The sequence below is a fragment of the Rhinichthys klamathensis genome, unplaced genomic scaffold (assembly GCF_029890125.1).
Source record: "Rhinichthys klamathensis goyatoka isolate OS25496 unplaced genomic scaffold, OSU_Roscu_1.1 h1tg000764l_1, whole genome shotgun sequence".
Classification (NCBI taxonomy): Eukaryota; Metazoa; Chordata; class Actinopteri; order Cypriniformes; family Leuciscidae; genus Rhinichthys; species Rhinichthys klamathensis.
In genome coordinates this window covers 523,099-540,197 of record NW_026607165.1, presented here as the reverse complement: position 1 = coordinate 540,197, position 17,099 = coordinate 523,099, and the positions used below count along the sequence as shown (strand labels likewise).

The 17,099-nt window shown below is 38.3% G+C and overlaps 2 protein-coding genes across 3 annotated transcripts in view; one reads left to right on the top strand and one right to left on the bottom strand.

The window, feature by feature from the left end:
• Positions 1-17,099, bottom strand: part of cdhr1a (cadherin-related family member 1a) — a 52,016-nt gene that overhangs the window by 18,143 nt on the left and 16,774 nt on the right. The window lies entirely within an intron of this gene.
• chst3a (carbohydrate (chondroitin 6) sulfotransferase 3a) lies at positions 11,278-12,781 on the top strand. Its single transcript, XM_056242884.1, has 2 exons — positions 11,278-11,358; positions 11,487-12,781. The coding sequence occupies exons 1-2, from the start codon at positions 11,279-11,281 to the stop codon at positions 12,658-12,660; spliced, it is 1,254 nt and encodes a 417-aa protein (XP_056098859.1). The 5' UTR covers position 11,278; the 3' UTR covers positions 12,661-12,781.

Sequence of the window (17,099 nt, the reverse complement as noted above, 5' to 3'; positions counted from 1 at the left end):
CGGTTTCTGGTGATTGGTATTAGAGGAACATCACGTTTCTGGGTCAGACTGTCTGTAACTCCTCACAGCTCATCCGCCCTAACGATAAAGGATGCTGCTGGCCTCACAGTCATCCGCTCCACTCTCATACCTTTCTCACATAAACACCTCCATCTTGAGATGCCCAGTGACTTTACGTGATCCACTCTGGCTTGGGTTGCCCCCTGTCTGGCCAATAGAAGGTCTTACCCGTCATCGAGATGGCCACTCGTGCCCACTGGTGACCGCTCTTTCCCATCACAGGCTGTTTGCTTCAACAGAACTCAGCTGTTTTCTAGAGCTTAGGAAAGGCACGTTCAAGAGTCACCAGAGCCATTCGGATTGCCTAATAGTGTTCACATAGGGAGACAGGTCAATAACAACAGTATTTAATCACTTAAATCCATTAACTATCTTAAAAGCAGCAACCTAGCTACTTGGATTATACTCAGTGAATTTAGATCACAACCGTACATTCAGTGTACATTTCCGTCGGCCCCTCCCCCGTTCCATGGTGGGGACTAAGATCAGACAAAGAAGTTACTGGTCCTAAAATAACCTAATCAAAGATGTCACTACAAATAGCTTATTATCACTTATGACACCGACTCAGGTAACAGCTTTTAGCTGACATTGACTGAGAGAGAGACATTGAATGAGAGAGGGACTGGTACACTGCACTCTGAACGTCTAACTTTATCTACCATCTTTTAACTCTATCCCAGCTTAAGGCATCTTTGCCAGATATTACATACGGTTTCAAATAAACATATTATTTATATTTGTCTTTTGCCCATACATCAGGAAATTTAGGCATTACGAATTTCCACTCAGATTGAGTCTGTTGCACTGGCAGTTTCAGCCACAGCACACATCAGATTCAGATAAGCAAACTGTTTCATTACAGCCAATAACAAACTTATCTTTTGAAAACTAAACATCAGCTTCTAGTTCTTTCATGGTCAACTTTTCAAGCTGTTTGTTTAATCAGCATTTAGCAACTGTTAATCCAGTACTGCTTCTGCTTATTTGTTCTTACATAAAAATAATTATTCTAGTTCTCAATAACGTTTCACATTTCTCAATCTCAATTTTAATTGTCAAGTTCTCAACCATAGTTTAATATTTGACTTAAGATTTCTCTTGGAGTTTATCAATCTCCAATTAGGATTCACACACTAAGTTTGACGAGGCAAGCACTCTCTGCTTGTGATACTTTTGCAGTTATTGTAAATCATCTGTGAGATTAGTCTCTCTATATCATCTAAAATCTTTTTAAAAATTTTAATTGCAACACAATCATCCTTTTAGTTACTTTGATATATTCTGCAACTCACATTTGTTGGAGTCATTCATTTTACATCAACCTGTATTCATCAATTCACTAAAAATTAGTATTATAGATCTTTTCTTCAAAAGGGTTCGTGTGTCAGCCTCAACGGCTCCAACAAGCACGCCCTTGAAGCAGTGTGTGTCCCATTCAGGAATGTAAACAGAGCCACTGATTAAGCAGTTCTCTGTATTCTTTTACAGTCCACCAGTGGCGGATTTAATCATAATAGCCCAATCATAATCTTCATCATTATTATTGGCAGAACATTAATTTTCATAAGCTGCAAAATATTCTAAGTTGTTTTCACAAAGTGCCTGTTTAACTTTAGTCGCTTGTCCAGGGAAATTATCCCAGACCCAGAATTTCTTTCACTTGCTTCTTGTAATCATCGTAAGCAATACGAGGCTAAACATTTTAATTTTTCTGTTTCTTTGTTTGGTTGTAGCCAGTCAAGTTGTTTAAATTTCCAATCAGAATCAAAATCCTGACTACCATTTACTTAATCATTTCTGCAAATTTATTTAAAGTGAGGGCTTTAGAGCACAGCTGCTTACAGCGTTTGCTTTCCTGTCTCACTATTTGTTTCAGGACTCTTCAGGTTACTGATTAAGTTATTACATTTTTCTGCCATATCTTAATCATGGTTCATACTCACCTGAAGTTATTGCAGAAATGGAGGCGGCGATCTTTGAACAACACAGCTTGGCTTCTGCGTGATGAAACTGCAAAGTATACTCCAAAATCACAGTTACATATACTGGTCCATGCCAATTTGGGTCACAACTTTTTTAATTTTTCTCTCGGAATTGTTCCTGATGCATCCCTGGCAAACAACCCTATTATTGTTAGTATCCCTAACTGCCTGATTCACTTCACTAAGTTCGGGGATCCCCTATCTGAGATGGAAGAGATTGAGCAGGTTTACGGTGCCACTGGACCTCTAGCCCAGGGACGTGCTCTGCTGGGGTGGTGCTACACCAGTAATGCCCAGCGGGGCCCCCACAGAGCACGCTTCGCTTGCGCTGTCTGCTGCCGTTACCCTTAACGACGCTCTCAGCGACTTCTTATACTGTCAGCAGTATAATTAACTTACTCCTTCACTCGCCTCATCGGAGTGAAGCTTCACTCGCCTCATCGGAGTGAAGCTCTCCCGCTCTCCTTCAAAATCTCTTCCAGTCAGACAGCCCTAACAATTAACAAAAGCTTACTACCTTGTTTGTTGATTTGCCAGGGGTGTCACCGAGAATAATTGCCAGCGCATCCTCCACCATAACTGTAAGGGGTGTACAGTCAAAGACCCAGAACCAGATATGAAGAATGAAGACCCGGAGTCAGAATTATAAAAAATTAAAGAAAAGTTTTACTGAAGATAGTTTGCATTTTCATCAGCAGAAGTCAGCTTCAAGACTCACACAGGAGTTCGTAGGCCGCCCCCCTTACAGTTACAAAGATCACAGCAGTTATACCATTTCCAAGGTCTAAGCTACGTCATTGCTTACAGGTTGAATGATTCTCATTGGCTAAGAAACATTAAGAGCCTAAACAATTTAACACATGTGAGGAGATAGGGGTGCCTATCGCCATTAGTCAAGATAGTTGTCGTCCACTCATTAGATTTAGGTCTGTGGTGGCCTCGCAGGTTAGAGAAGGGCGCCGGGGTGTCTGGTCCGACCATCCAGAACCTACATAGAATGTCATACGCACACACACACAAATAACAGACACTAGCAAATAACAGCTCCCATCAAGGCTGAAGAGAGTCTGAGCTCCTTATTATCAGTTAAGTATACCAAAACATAATGCTAAAACATTCACTCGTTTGGGAGAAAAACAGATCACTGACATTTACTCCCAAGGAAGGAAATATACTGCAAAGAATACATTTTAATACAACAATTAAAGTTTGATAGTAACGCTCAATATAGCTTGACCATATGTCCAGCGAAGAATCATATGTGCCCACGCCGCCTTTAGGACCCTCTAACCTTTCTACTGATCCCAGAGAAAGAGACAAACGGCCTTGTGGGTTACGTGGCCTTCGTGTCCTGCGTGTACTACGTGCAATCTCAAAGTAAGATTGGAATGCACCTAAAAGAAACTGGTTACTTGCATCCATGCATTTAAGAAAATATAATTTCACAAGCACAAGAATATAAAAATTATTATGTGATAATGAATATATTTGATTATTGATTTTTATAAAGGAAGTATATAACCATTCAAAATGATATATGATTATATATGTATTTGAAGAGGCAAGGGATTTTGACCAACCCTTCATCATCTTCTTAAATCTGAAAATAAGTCTAAAATTGGACATGCACATTAAAAGAAAAAAGTTCACAATGGAAAGAAACCTCAAATGACACCCAGGGTCTGCCATGGTGATTTTAAATGATACCAGTGATATTTTATACAAAATAGACAACAAATTACAATTAGCCTACTAGAAAATATCATGTAAACAACTCAATATTAATGAATCAATTTCAGCATTTCAGAATTCATGTGCAAATCATATGGGCTATAACAAGGTCACTGTTAAGGACATCTAAATTGGGACCTCTGGGACAGATTAGCTATTTCATTAGAATCCCAGTTTCAATACTAATGTTTAACTATAAAGATTTTTTTAAAGATCAGAAATCTTCAATCCACATTTTTGAATGTTATGTCTTGGATTACAAATAAGCTTTGGACTGGATTCAAAGTATGGGTCATCAACATATTTGCGTCATTTTAATCTTCTCACAAACTTCAGTTCATTTGAAAATATATTATGTATTATAGCTCAGAGTTTAAGCTTTTACATGGTCTACCAAGCCAATAATTTTCTCTCATGTTTCTCCTATTTCCAAAGTATTTTCAGAGATGTAAACAAACGTGGTTCTGGGTTTTAAGCTATAAATAAAGTTAAAGCGTCATTATGGAGAGGATAAAGTTGCAGACACACATTGAAGAAAGACAAACTATGTTTTATTTTGTTTTAATGAACTTGCCATCGAATAAAATTTGATCTAGACTGTGCTTATGTTGTTTGTTTAATGCCCATTCATTCTAGACAATTTAATAACTAATCATTTTTACAGTGGAAATGAATCAATGCTAGACTTACTTAAACTGGACAATGACTTTCTTCTAGAGCTGCTGTACAGTCAAAACAATATTTGTTGCATCAATTTCCTGTTATCACCATAAAGCTGCTTTGAAACAATCTGTATTGTAAAAAGCACTATATAAATAAAGGTGATGACTTGTTTATCAATATAAATAATAAAAATAATTTAAATAAATTCACTAAATATATAAATAACCTTTGCTGCAAGAAAAAATGGAAATAATAACCATTTATGAGGTAAAATGGCCCAGCTTTTAGTCAAAATTAGATGACATTGGGTTAAACTGATGTGCAACCCAACCTGCTGGGTTTTTTCTTTCCAATATTTACCCAGCGCTGGGTTGCCAATGGTTGCTTTTAACCCAAGGTCTAAACCTAATTTACACCGTACGTTAAATGAGACAAGAACACTACAGTTCCTCAACTGCACAGCTCTGGCACTTTCATAGTGGTTTGATAAGACTCAGCTTGGCAGTATGTATAGCTTTTGGAATCAGTATATAGGCCTATATATTATATGCTTGGGTTATACAACTGCAGTTTACAATTGGTCCATTCAACAACAAAAGCGTTAAGAATGTGAGTATTTTAGTCATTGTAGTTAATTGAAAAAATTATTGTGAGTAACACTGTACATCACCGCCCCCACGTGGTTACATGATGTTATTGCTGATAATGTTTCGAGGCTCTCCCTCGTGGTACTACTAAGATATTTCAAGAGTCTATACTTCAGTGATCCTTAAGGGGTCATTCGGTGCAAAATCAGCAACACATCAAACACGAAAAGTCAAACACAAGAGTACACTAAATAAAACACATTTAAATCCTAGCCTGTCTACATCTGACTGCACAGCAGGCTACTCCAAGTTACTAACTGATGTTTGCCAACACTGTAGCCTAATCTAAATAAATAACTACAGAAAGACGTTTAAAAACGTATGTAGGCCTACACCGTTTTAAAAATATCCACTAATGAAACTTTTGGCTGAAACCATGTTACAAAGTAATTTAAAGGGAAACCGAGGAGCGTCGTAAATTCAAACAGTTGTTTCTGCCAATTATTCATTCAGTGAGTGTACGGGTTCATGTCCTCATCCTTAAATTACCGCCGCGTGTTTTAGTTTTAAAAGACCCCATCGACTCGCCAGAGCAAAAAAAAAGCGGGGGGGGGGGGGGTGGGGGGGGGGGGGGGGGGGGGTGAAGGAATCCACGTAAGAGTGTCCCAGGGCCCTCCTCAAACAGAAAAGCCCTTGTGAACACTCACATTGGGGGTTCTTATTTGACCACGTGACCGTGTATCCAAGAATAGCCCAAACTTGGAGACCCCGCCGAGTAATGAACACGTTTTCCAGCATGCTGCACCGGAGAAAAATGCAACTGGAAATAAATTAATACAAGTTTTTCCTTCAATGTCACGAGAGTCTGAAAAATGATTTTGGGACCTTTCAACTTATGAGTTCCAGCAAAATGCCTAAGTTGGAAGATCCTTTTCATTGAATGATCTCCTTTTGTTCGTGGAAATACGATGACCAGGGCATGAAATACGGAATTATTAATAGGTCAATTCACTTTTTGGTGTAATTAGCGTTTTCACTCTTGTAGATAAGTGCAGTAGGCTATTTTGGAGTCTTCATATAGCCTACGCACAGGAACAATGTGTACCGGTCGCGATCATTCAGGCTGCTCCAGATGGACCACTGGAGACTTGTTCAGTCAGTGAGGTAAGAATTTTTTTCCTCAGTAGCCTAATATCGATGATATACTTATTTTACCACAGTCGCGCTGTAATAACTTTCACCACTGCCAACGTTCTGTAAATAGCACTTTAACTGCAACAGTCTGTTGTCAGTCAGTCAGTCTAGTGTTATTCTTCTTGCAAGAATTGTAGCTATGATAAAATGACTGTGACTGATTTAGTTGAGTTAATTTTAGGATTTTGTCATTTCAAAAAGTATCACAGAAAAACAGCTTGATATAAAACGGTCATGTGGACCAATTGTTAACCAATCTAATCGTAAAGCTAATCTAAAAGATGTATGACAGAAGATAATACATTTATTTTATTTTTTTATTCGTCTACATAACAAAACAAAGTAAAAAAAAACTTAAGTTGTTGGCCTATATTTCGTTTTTTTTAACAATGCAAATATCATGTTACCATACTGTATTTTATTTAGTAGTTATATTGTTGTCATCATGCTCAATCTTCTGTCCACAATGATTACTTCAAAACAACAAGTGAAAGAATAGGGTGTCCTTACTATGTGTGTGTGTGTGTGTGTGTGTGTGTGTGTGTGTGTGTGAGTGAGTGAGTGAGTGAGAGAGAGAGAGAGAGAGAGAGAGAGAGAGAGAGAGAGAGAGAGAGAGAGAGAGAGAGAGAGAGAGAGAGAGAGAGAGAGAGAGAGAGAGAGAGAGAGACTTTAATCAGAAAGAGCGTTATTTCCAACTATGTTTACACACAAGGAATTTGTCTTGGTGACAGTAGCTTCCAGTGCAGAGGAATGTATATTGAAGACATACATAGGAATTAGGTGATAAAAATTAAATACAACACAATAATAATATTATTTAAAAAATAAACAAATAGCGCAATACAATACAGTAATAGAAATATAGAAAAAATATATAATATATTTGAATGTACAGATAAGTTATTTTACAGAATAGTTCTGAGATGTTATGTACAAATTTACAGTTATAGAGAAAATGAGTTTTACAGTTCATAGCCCCTTTTCTCACTCTGGAGGTGTAAAGATCTTGGAGATCGGGCAGGGGGGCACCAAAAATTCTCTCAGCAGTCCTGACTGTCCGATGTAGTCTTCTGATGTCTTATTTTGGTAGCTGAACCAAACCAGACAGTTATAGACGAACACAGGACAGACTCAATGACGGTCGAGTAGAACTGTGCCCATCAGCTGTAGAACCTCCTCAGCTGGCGAAGGAAGTACAACCTCTGCTGGATCTTTTTCACTATGGAGTCTATGTGAGTGGCTGAGTGTTGGCTGAGATGATCAGGCATGATGGTACTGAAGGTTGAACTGAAGTCCACTACTAAGATCCTTGCGTAAGTCCCAGGTCTGTTGAGATGTTGGAGGATGTAGTGCAGTCCCATGTTGACTACATCATCCCCAGACCTGTTTGCTCGGTAACTGAAGGGGATCCAGCATGGGTCCTTGATGTCCTTCAGGTGGGCCAACACATCATGACATGTCTCTCAAATGACAAAAAGACCAGTGATGTGTTTTTTGAGGAATGATAGTTGAGCGTTTGAAGCAGCTAGGAATTGCTGAAGATCTGCATGAAGATAGGAGCCAGTTGTTTAGCGCAGGCTTTTAAACAGGCAGGTGAAACGCCGTCTGGGTCTGAAGCTTTCCTAGTCTTCAGTTTTTTGAAGACCCGGCTCACATCCTCCACACAGACCATAAAACCAGGTCGGGTGGCAGGAAGGGGGTGGCAGGAGGTATTGGTGTATGTGTGAAGCGCAGATCAGAGCGGGTGTGGGGTGTGAGACTGGGAGGTCTCATTTAATGTTTACATTTTGTGATATGGCCATGACAAATGCACCCCCTGTTCCCGTTCCCCTCCTCCACCGCTGCTACAGCTGCAACTTGTGGGTCCAGGCAGCACAAGTGAGCCTGTCACTGGTAATAGTGGATTTATCTCATATAGAAGAACTCCAGCTAAACACTGCCTATCTCCCAGAAGGCGCTATCATGCACTGCTGAACCGCAAAGCGCTCAGTAATGAAACAAGACAAAAACACAAGGATGAAACATGATCCCTGGCCCCAGACAGCACACACCTCTCTGATACTCGTGCTAACTCACTTCCTGTGTCATGTTTTCTGACAGAAAATGACACTAGATTATATCCATGTAATACTCCTGGATAAAAACGGGTGCTATCCCAAAGGTTTAAAATGATTGACCATATGTCATAGACCAGTCTTAATGCATCAGATGCACTGTATGTTATTTTAAAAAGCTACTGATGTGGATCTTCCATTTCTAGGGAAAAAAATCAAGTATTTTTACACAAAGAAAATTAAACCAAAATACTGCTATTCAGTAAGTCTATTTAAGCAAAGCACCCCCCCCCCCCAACACATCTATAAGGCTGTAAGAGAAGCCATTAATGTAATTTGTATGGGAATGATGAACAGAGTGATGTCCGTTTCTGCTTGAGCAGATCATCAGATTTGTCAAATGCTCCAGTGGTTTTTGAATATGTAAAGATCTCAGCTCAACCGGCGTGCCTGACAGTTTGACGGCTATGGCATAATAAGCCCACATAATTGGTTTATATTTACTTAGACTGCACACTATCATTCCTTGACGGCTTGAAAATTGTGTCATATCCAAATGCTACTCTTTGTGCAGACAAATTGCATGGCATTTACCTATGACAGTTTTGCCACCGGTACACGTCTTACTTCACGACTGCAATACTGCACTGTCTCTCCTTGTGTTTTTAGCACGGTTTAGGAAAATATCACATTCATAAAAGCCGCTGTCTGGCAGAGGTCTGGTCGGATTATTTCACCGATGTATTCTTGATATGGTCCAGATTAACCCCTGTCAACTGGTGTTATTTGCCCTGCTGTAAAGGTACACATAGCATTGCTGCTGGAAAACGACAGTCCTGAACAGAGCTACGGCAGGTTCTGGCAGCTCACCCAGTTAAAGCCATTCGGTGGGGTTATCTGGGGTCAAACATACTCTAAAGCTACTGATTTTATTGCAGTGTAACAGCCCAATTTATTTAGTGGTGTAATGGTGTCGTTCCTTTACCATTTCCTACAGGAAACAGTTCCATTACATTAGGAGTTTTTATACTCAGTACAAATAAAGAGCTTGTTATACATACATTAATACTTTCCTTAGAACTGTCATAAAGCCTATTTAAAGCTCTGTATTCAAATCTCGAAGTATTTACGTTTTAAATCTAGTGATACAACTTTTACGAGGAAAGAAACCTCCAAACAAATGTTAATTAAACAGGTAAATGGTAAATGGACTGCATTTATATAGCGCTTTCACAGACCCAATGGCCACCAAAGCGCTTTACAATTTGCCTCACATTCACCCATTCACTCTCTTAATCATACACCGACGGGCGACGGCAGCCATGCAAGGCGCCATCCAGCTCGTCGGGAGCAGCTGGGGTTAGGTGTCTTGCTCATGGACACCTCGACACTTGGTCAGGTGGAACCGGGGATTGAACCACCAACCTTCTGGTTTGTAGACAACCTACATGAACCACTGAGCCACTGCCGCCCCAAACTACCCCCACAACATGCAGTACAGTGAACAACTGGCTTGTGGAATTCAGAGGTCCTGAACCCTTGGTGAAAGGGCAGCTGAGAATTTTAGTGTAGTTGTCAGCTTGCCTAAGATGGATGGAAAAGTACATTAAATAAATGATATACAACAACAGATAATTTTAAACCATCTGCAGAGGACACTCATCATGTTGTTTATCACAAACTGTATAGGCTACCTAACCCTTTTCTCAGAAAATGAAAATGGTTCATTGTCAAACAAACAAAATTCCATATCTGGCTTCCAAGATTTAATAAAGACATTTCAGTCTTGTTGCAATAGGAAGTGTCATTTTCTTTTTGACTGTGGGTTGCCTAGAGGCAGAACCAAAGCTTCTGAGTTATGATTTAGTTTCCTGTGTGAAGCTTGTGGATCACTCCATTCTCATTCGGATAGATTACCTTTTCATCACAATAAATGCTGTTCTTTTAAACTTTCTATTCATCAAAGAATCCTGAAAAAAGGGTCAGTCTCCACAAAAATATTAAGCAGCACAACAGTTTTCAATATTGATAATAAGAAATGTGTCTTGAGCAGCAAATCAGCATTTTAGAATAAATTCTGAAGGATCATGTGACACTGAATACAGAGTAATGGCTGCTGAATATTTAGCTTGCCATCACAGGAATAAATTACATTTTAAAATATATTTAAATATACAAAACAGTAATTTTAAATTGTAATAATATTTCACAAATATTACTGTTTTTTTTGTTATTAAATAATTGCAGCTGTCACAGGTGGTTATATAGAAAGTAGCACATGAATAAATAAGAAACAACAATCCTTTAATAATAGTCCAAACAGGAACATGTGAGAACTACTGACAAACACAACCAACACATTAACGAGACACATAGGGAAACTCAGGGGTTAAATACACGTGGACAAACGAGTTAATTAAAGAACAACAGGTGAACGTAATACACAATCAAACCCACTTCTGGGTCAAACGACAGGCACAGGGACAACAGAGCCAAAACACAGCATACATGTCACAGCAGTCTTGGTGAGCACAAGAGACTCATTTCAAAAACACAACATAATAACAAATACCTAAATCTGTGACTGACGGTTTAAATAATAATTATATTTCAGCATTAAAATGCTAAATTAGTACTGATTCATGGTGATCCACAGTAAGCAGTAACCAAAGAGAGACATTGTGTTCTGTGTGGACCTCATCATCTCTCATCATTCGACATTAGTGGAATTACTGGACAGGTGATGACAGTACAGGCTGCTTGTTTGGGAACAAAGCTGAAATAGTCTGTCTCCTATGCCAAACGGTATAAATCTGTCACCGCTTGGAATCAATAGTTAGGGCTGGTGTGTTCGTGAGTTTTATGTCTGTGTGGAAATGGTGCCAACACTCTTGTCTTGATTTTGTTCATTGCAGTCGAATTGTAGACCCAGGTTCTGACATGAGATGAACCCAAAACAGTTGGCAGCAGCGACTATTTAGCAGTCTGTGGAGGCATTTTGAGAATGAGGAACAAGTATGCAGTCATCATTATCTGCATTGTGGCACTTGTCATCATTGAAAAAGAAAACAACATCATTTCAAGGTGAGAATGCTTGAATTCATTGAAAATAAATATTCATTCTGAGCTCCCCAAAAATATTAATTATTTATATTCATTTATTTAAATGATTTTTAATGAGGTTTTTAAACATTTAATTTGAATATTTGCAGGGTCTCAGACAAGCTGACACTCCGACGGAGCACACAGACGCCGGAGCCTCCAGTGCCCTACAATGGTCTGATCGTAATGGAGGACAACAGTTCCTATCCAGAGGGCATTTATTCTGAGAATGGCACTCAGGCAGGCCGGAAGCACATCCTCTTAATGGCCACCACTCGTACAGGATCTTCCTTTGTGGGCGAGTTCTTCAACCAACATGGTGGCAACATGTTTTACCTCTTTGAGCCACTCTGGCACGTGGAGAGGATGCTATCGATTGGCAAGAGTGGCACAAATGCTAGCACTTCTGTTTGGGTGTACAGGGATGTCCTGCAGCATCTCTTCTTGTGTAACTTCTCCATGTTGGAGCACTTCATTAAGCCTCCTCCACGGGACCACGTCACCCCTGCCCTGTTCCGCAGAGAGTCCAGTATGGCCCTGTGCGAGGAGCAAGTCTGCACTCCGGTCGTAAAAGACATTTTTGAGAGGTACCGCTGCAGGACGAGGCGTTGCGGACCGCTCAATCTGACTTTGGCGTCTGAGGCCTGCCTAGAAAAACAGCACAGGGTGATCAAAACAGTGAGGGTCCGGCAGCTAGACACACTTCGTTCTCTAGTAGAGGACCCTCGGTTGGATATCAAACTCATACAGTTGGTGAGAGATCCTCGAGCCATCCTGGCATCGAGGATGGTGGCCTTTGCTGGTAAGTACCGGAACTGGAAAAGTTGGGCTGTGAATGGGGACGTGCCTATAGAGGACGAGGAGGTCAAACGTCTTGAAGGAAACTGTAACAACATCCGCATCTCCGCCGAGTTAGGCTTGAGTCAGCCTAAATGGCTGAAAAACCGTTATATGCTAGTACGTTACGAGGATATCGCCAGGTACCCCATGCAGAAAGCAGCAGAAATGTACAATTTCACAGAGATTCCGATGACGACACAAGCACGGGACTGGATCCTGAGGAACACGCATGCATCAACGGAGGCAAGTGGTGTGTATTCCACCCAAAAAAACTCATCAGAACAGGTGGAGAAATGGCGGCGTAGTATACCCTTCAAACTGGCCCAAGTTGTACAGAAAGTTTGTGGACCGACCATGAAACTCTTTGGGTATAGGTTTGTAGACAGTGAACAGACACTATTAAACAAATCTTTTAGTTTGCTTGAAGAAAAACATTTTATTTAGTCATAGATTACATTTCTTTGATGCATTCATTGTAAAAGGGGAACCAAGAGTGAAATGTGAAAAGGTTTTCTGTTTATACTGAATGTGGACTAAAAAAGATGCATGGCAGAGACACACTGGCACACTGGGACATTGCTTACACTGAGGTACTTGTGGCATGCATCACCCGACTTATTTGAACATATACCCTCTTGGAAAAGCTAACTGATTTTACGAGTTATTGATTTTAGATGTCTCCATTTGAAAAAACAAAGTTTGATGAGGACAAATCATCCATACTCATAAGATGAGACATGATCTGCCTGTGAATGTGTGTATATATATGTCTGTGAAGAGCATTTCTTTTTTCTGAAAAGAAACTAAAGGATCATTATTTCACAAAAAGGGAAGCAAGCAGAAATCTTATTTATGTGTGGTCAGCAGAGTTAATTTAAATTGCTTTGTTGACATTAAAGCCCAAATATTGGCTTTGTCAAAATTTGTCATCTCATTATTGTAGGATGTAAAAAATTCTAAATGTAACTAGATATTACCAGATGTGAAACTGTGGAACATCCACTGTGTGAAGAGAGAGTCAGTATAAAAAGCATATTTTGACAGCCAGCTGTGATCCTGAAGCACAATAGTGACATTGTTCCGTCTCTCTCTCTCTCTCTCATAAAAAAAAGGCACAGAATAGGCCATTGTCCATACAGTTGACTTATTTTGAATATATATTTAAAAAAATAAAAACAAAAATAGATTCTGAAGAGTAAAGGTTGGAAAATAAAAATGTACATTTAAAGTTTATGCTTAGAAACTGAAGTAAATGGCATTAAATCAATCATTTTATTCCTAAAAAAAAAAGAGATCAAAATACTTTATTTCAAAAACAAAATACTAAGGAGAACGCCAAAATATACCAAGAGAAATATTTGTAACAGTTTACAATAAGGTCTCAATAAATAACTTTTAGGAGACAAAATATAGGAGGACAACACCATAAATACAAAACAAAACTAACAAATAAGAAGAGAGAACAAACAAAGAAAAAATAAATACATATACAGTTGAAACTCGAAAAATTAGAATATCATACAAAAGTTAATTTAATTCAGTAATTCAACTTAAAAGGTGAAACTAATATATTTATTACATGCAAAGTGAGATATTTCAAGCCTTTATTTGTTATAATTTTGATGATTATGGCTTACAGCTTATGAAAACCTTTTCACAATATTCTAATTTTGAATTTGGGGTTTTCATAAGCTGTAAGCCATAATCATCAAAATTATAACAAATACAGGCTTGAAATATCTCACTTTGCATGTAATGAATATAATATATTAGTTTCACCTTTTAAGTTGAATTACTGAAATAAATTAACTTTGATATTCTAATTGATATTCTAATTTTTAGAGTTTCACCTGTACATGTAATTAGAGGGAAAATAAATCAATGAAAAATATGGAGGGGACAGGAAAATAATATAATATTAATAACAATAATAATAATAATTTTATTTATATAGCACCTTACCAACACCCAAGGTCGCTTTACAAGGAAACAGAACCAAATAAACATCAACATCAAATCACAATACATACCAGGGGCAGAACGTAATATACATAAGTCGCTTACAAAGTTAGGTTAAAGATACAAACAAACAGAGGAATTCAAACAAATAACATATCCATAACAAGGTACAATTTACAGACTGAGAGCTGAAGAGTAATATTTAGAGAGAAAAAAAGTGTTTTTAAGAGGTTTTTGAAGGAGAGAAGGGTGGATGTTTGATGAATGTCTTGAGGAAGAGCATTCCACAACCTGGGAGCAACAACACTGAAAGACCTGGCTCCCATAGTCAACAGACTAAACTGACTAACAATCCTACACTGGAAGAGCGTAAGGGACAAACAGGAGCATAAGGCTGAAGTAAGTCGGATAAGTAAGTAGAACCGCAAGGTTAAGGAGAGCTTTATAATTGAAAAATAGTACCTTGAAGTATATATGCAAGGTAACCGGAAGCCATATATAATATGGGCAGCATGGCATACTCCGTCAGAGCACAGTATTTCGATCTAGACTGTGCCTGGTATGTATTTGGATTTGGTTTGCGGTTTGCCCTCTTACCCTCCCGTGGAGAGTTGATTCATTACACAGCCTCCTTCAAAGCTTCTCCCAAACCCTGAGGGGAAGTCAGTTTATTAGGGAGTTAGTCTGTAGTTAACTACTTTAGTTAACTGAACTAAAAATGAACAATACTTAAAGCATTTATTAGTCTTAGTTAATGTTAATTTCACCATTTACTACACTGTAAAAAAAATCCCGTTGTTTTTACGTAAAAAAACTGGCAGCTGTGGTTACCAGAACTTTACCGTCAAAAATACGGTATCAACTTTTTTGGTTTTACAGACTTAACGTAAAATTTACAGTATTAAGCCGTAATTCATTATCTGATATTATAATAATTTACCAACCTATTGAAGTATTAATATCTGTTTTGTACCATTGTAATACACTGACAATCAACAATCATCACAGCAGGGATGAGAGTCACATGATAAATCAAAGCTCATCACAAGCAGTCTTACACAAGAAAGTTAATACTATTATATTGAAGCTGCACAGTGTTTTTCGCACAAACATTAAACACCATCATGGTAGCACACGTGAAATTTTAAAAATGCAATAAACATTAATTTAACAACATTAAATGTAACATAAAACCCTAATGTACATAACTGATTAGAAAATAACTAAGAAAACTAAGAAGAAACATAGTTATTTCAACAAAAATAAAGCAAATGTGAAGTGTCATTCAGGGAATTGTGGGAATGTCAATTTACGGTTTTTCACTGTAAATTATACAATGAGTTGTTCTTTTCACTTTCAAAAACTGTAAATTTAACGGTATTTTACAGTAAAATTACATTAAATGTACCGTTAGATCTATCACAGTTATTTACCGTATATAGTAAGGAAACTTTCTGTTAACCAATTAACAGTTTTGCACTGTAGCATTTTTACAGTCTTTTACCGTTAAAATCACAATCATTTTTTACTAACAAAGATGAATACATTGTTAGTTTGTGTATTTAATACATTCATTTTAACAAATGAGAACTTATTGTAAAGTGTTACCATTTTATTTTTTAGAATGACCGTTTGGGAATTATTGTTTGGAAACACATGGAGTCTTACAAATGACAGAATGACATATATTTTAAGAATGTCCCAGGAGATTTCATATTTAAGAGCGTGGAAACAGTGATGTTTTCTCTGCACACATAACTTTACAACCTTATCTTAACACAGATTTACTGAGAAGCAAATATCCACATCACCCTCAAACTATTTCCTGACCTTTCCTGGCCATGGAAAGCTATGTAAGCCAAAGCTTAGATGTCTTTCTTAGCAGTGCAGTAGTTCTTTGAAAAGAGGTGCAGTATATCTTTATGCTCTGAGCTGTATTTGCACTGCAAGCACGCAGCACATCACACAGAATACAAATTCATACATTGTTCTTTACAGAAATACTGTAGTTTCTCCTCAAAAAAACAAATGATTTGCAGCATAATGCCTACTATGATATGTTTTTGTGTAATTGTACTGCTGCTATCTGTGTGCAACACTAAATAATTTAAGATCTGCTATTGCAGTCACTGGCAGTAAGATAAATGTGCATTCAAGAGTCTAGCATCTGTTAAACAATGAGAGAGAGAGAGAGAGAGCTGAGTGTCTGTCTACACACTGACATTTTACAAAGTATGGGTTTACTGTGATACATCAGTGTTGAAATGTCCCTTGGAATCAGAATCCCTGATTTAACGAGTCCATGGGGAAATTTTGTATTGACAAAACAGCGAAGCTACCGCTCTGCTTCAGTGTACGCGCTGTGGTCGTCGTTTAGCCTATCGTGAAGGCTGATTTCCACAAGAACAAACTGAAAAAAGCAGTTCCGAGTGTAAGACTTTGTGACGCAAGTATGCTGAAAATAAAGTACGATTTATAACCAGCAGGATTTCTGCTGCTATAGCTCATGCTGAGGACGTATGCAAATTGCATGTTGCATGGCACAGGACTTTCCTCCCCACAAATCAATATCAAACACATCTCCGATGTTCATATCCGCTTTAAAAGACATGGAGGCCTATGATTTCAGAGTAATTTCCTTTTTAAGTAAGTTTTGTTAAATTCTTCACTGATTTAGGAAGATATGACTAACTGCAGAACCGCAGTGCTGGACATGACAGCAGTTTCAGACCAGCAGCCTCAGACCGCGCTGACCATCACCTAAAGCCGAGATCACACTGTACGATTTTCGCCCACAATTTGGTCGTGGTGATGGATTTTTGAATTAATCATAACTAAAATGTACTTTTCTTGCAGGAACAACATTCATATGCTTTTGAATCTTAAATGTTTCCAAACCCATTGGTCGAAAACTTGTGACTTTG

Bases quoted from the DNA above. Each gene is read 5' to 3' on its own strand.
- chst3a (XM_056242884.1), top strand. From the start codon at position 11,279: ATGAGGAACAAGTATGCAGTCATCATTATCTGCATTGTGGCACTTGTC. The intron at 11,359-11,486 runs GTGAGAATGCTT...GAATATTTGCAG, and splicing joins GAAAACAACATCATTTCAAG to GGTCTCAGACAAGCTGACAC.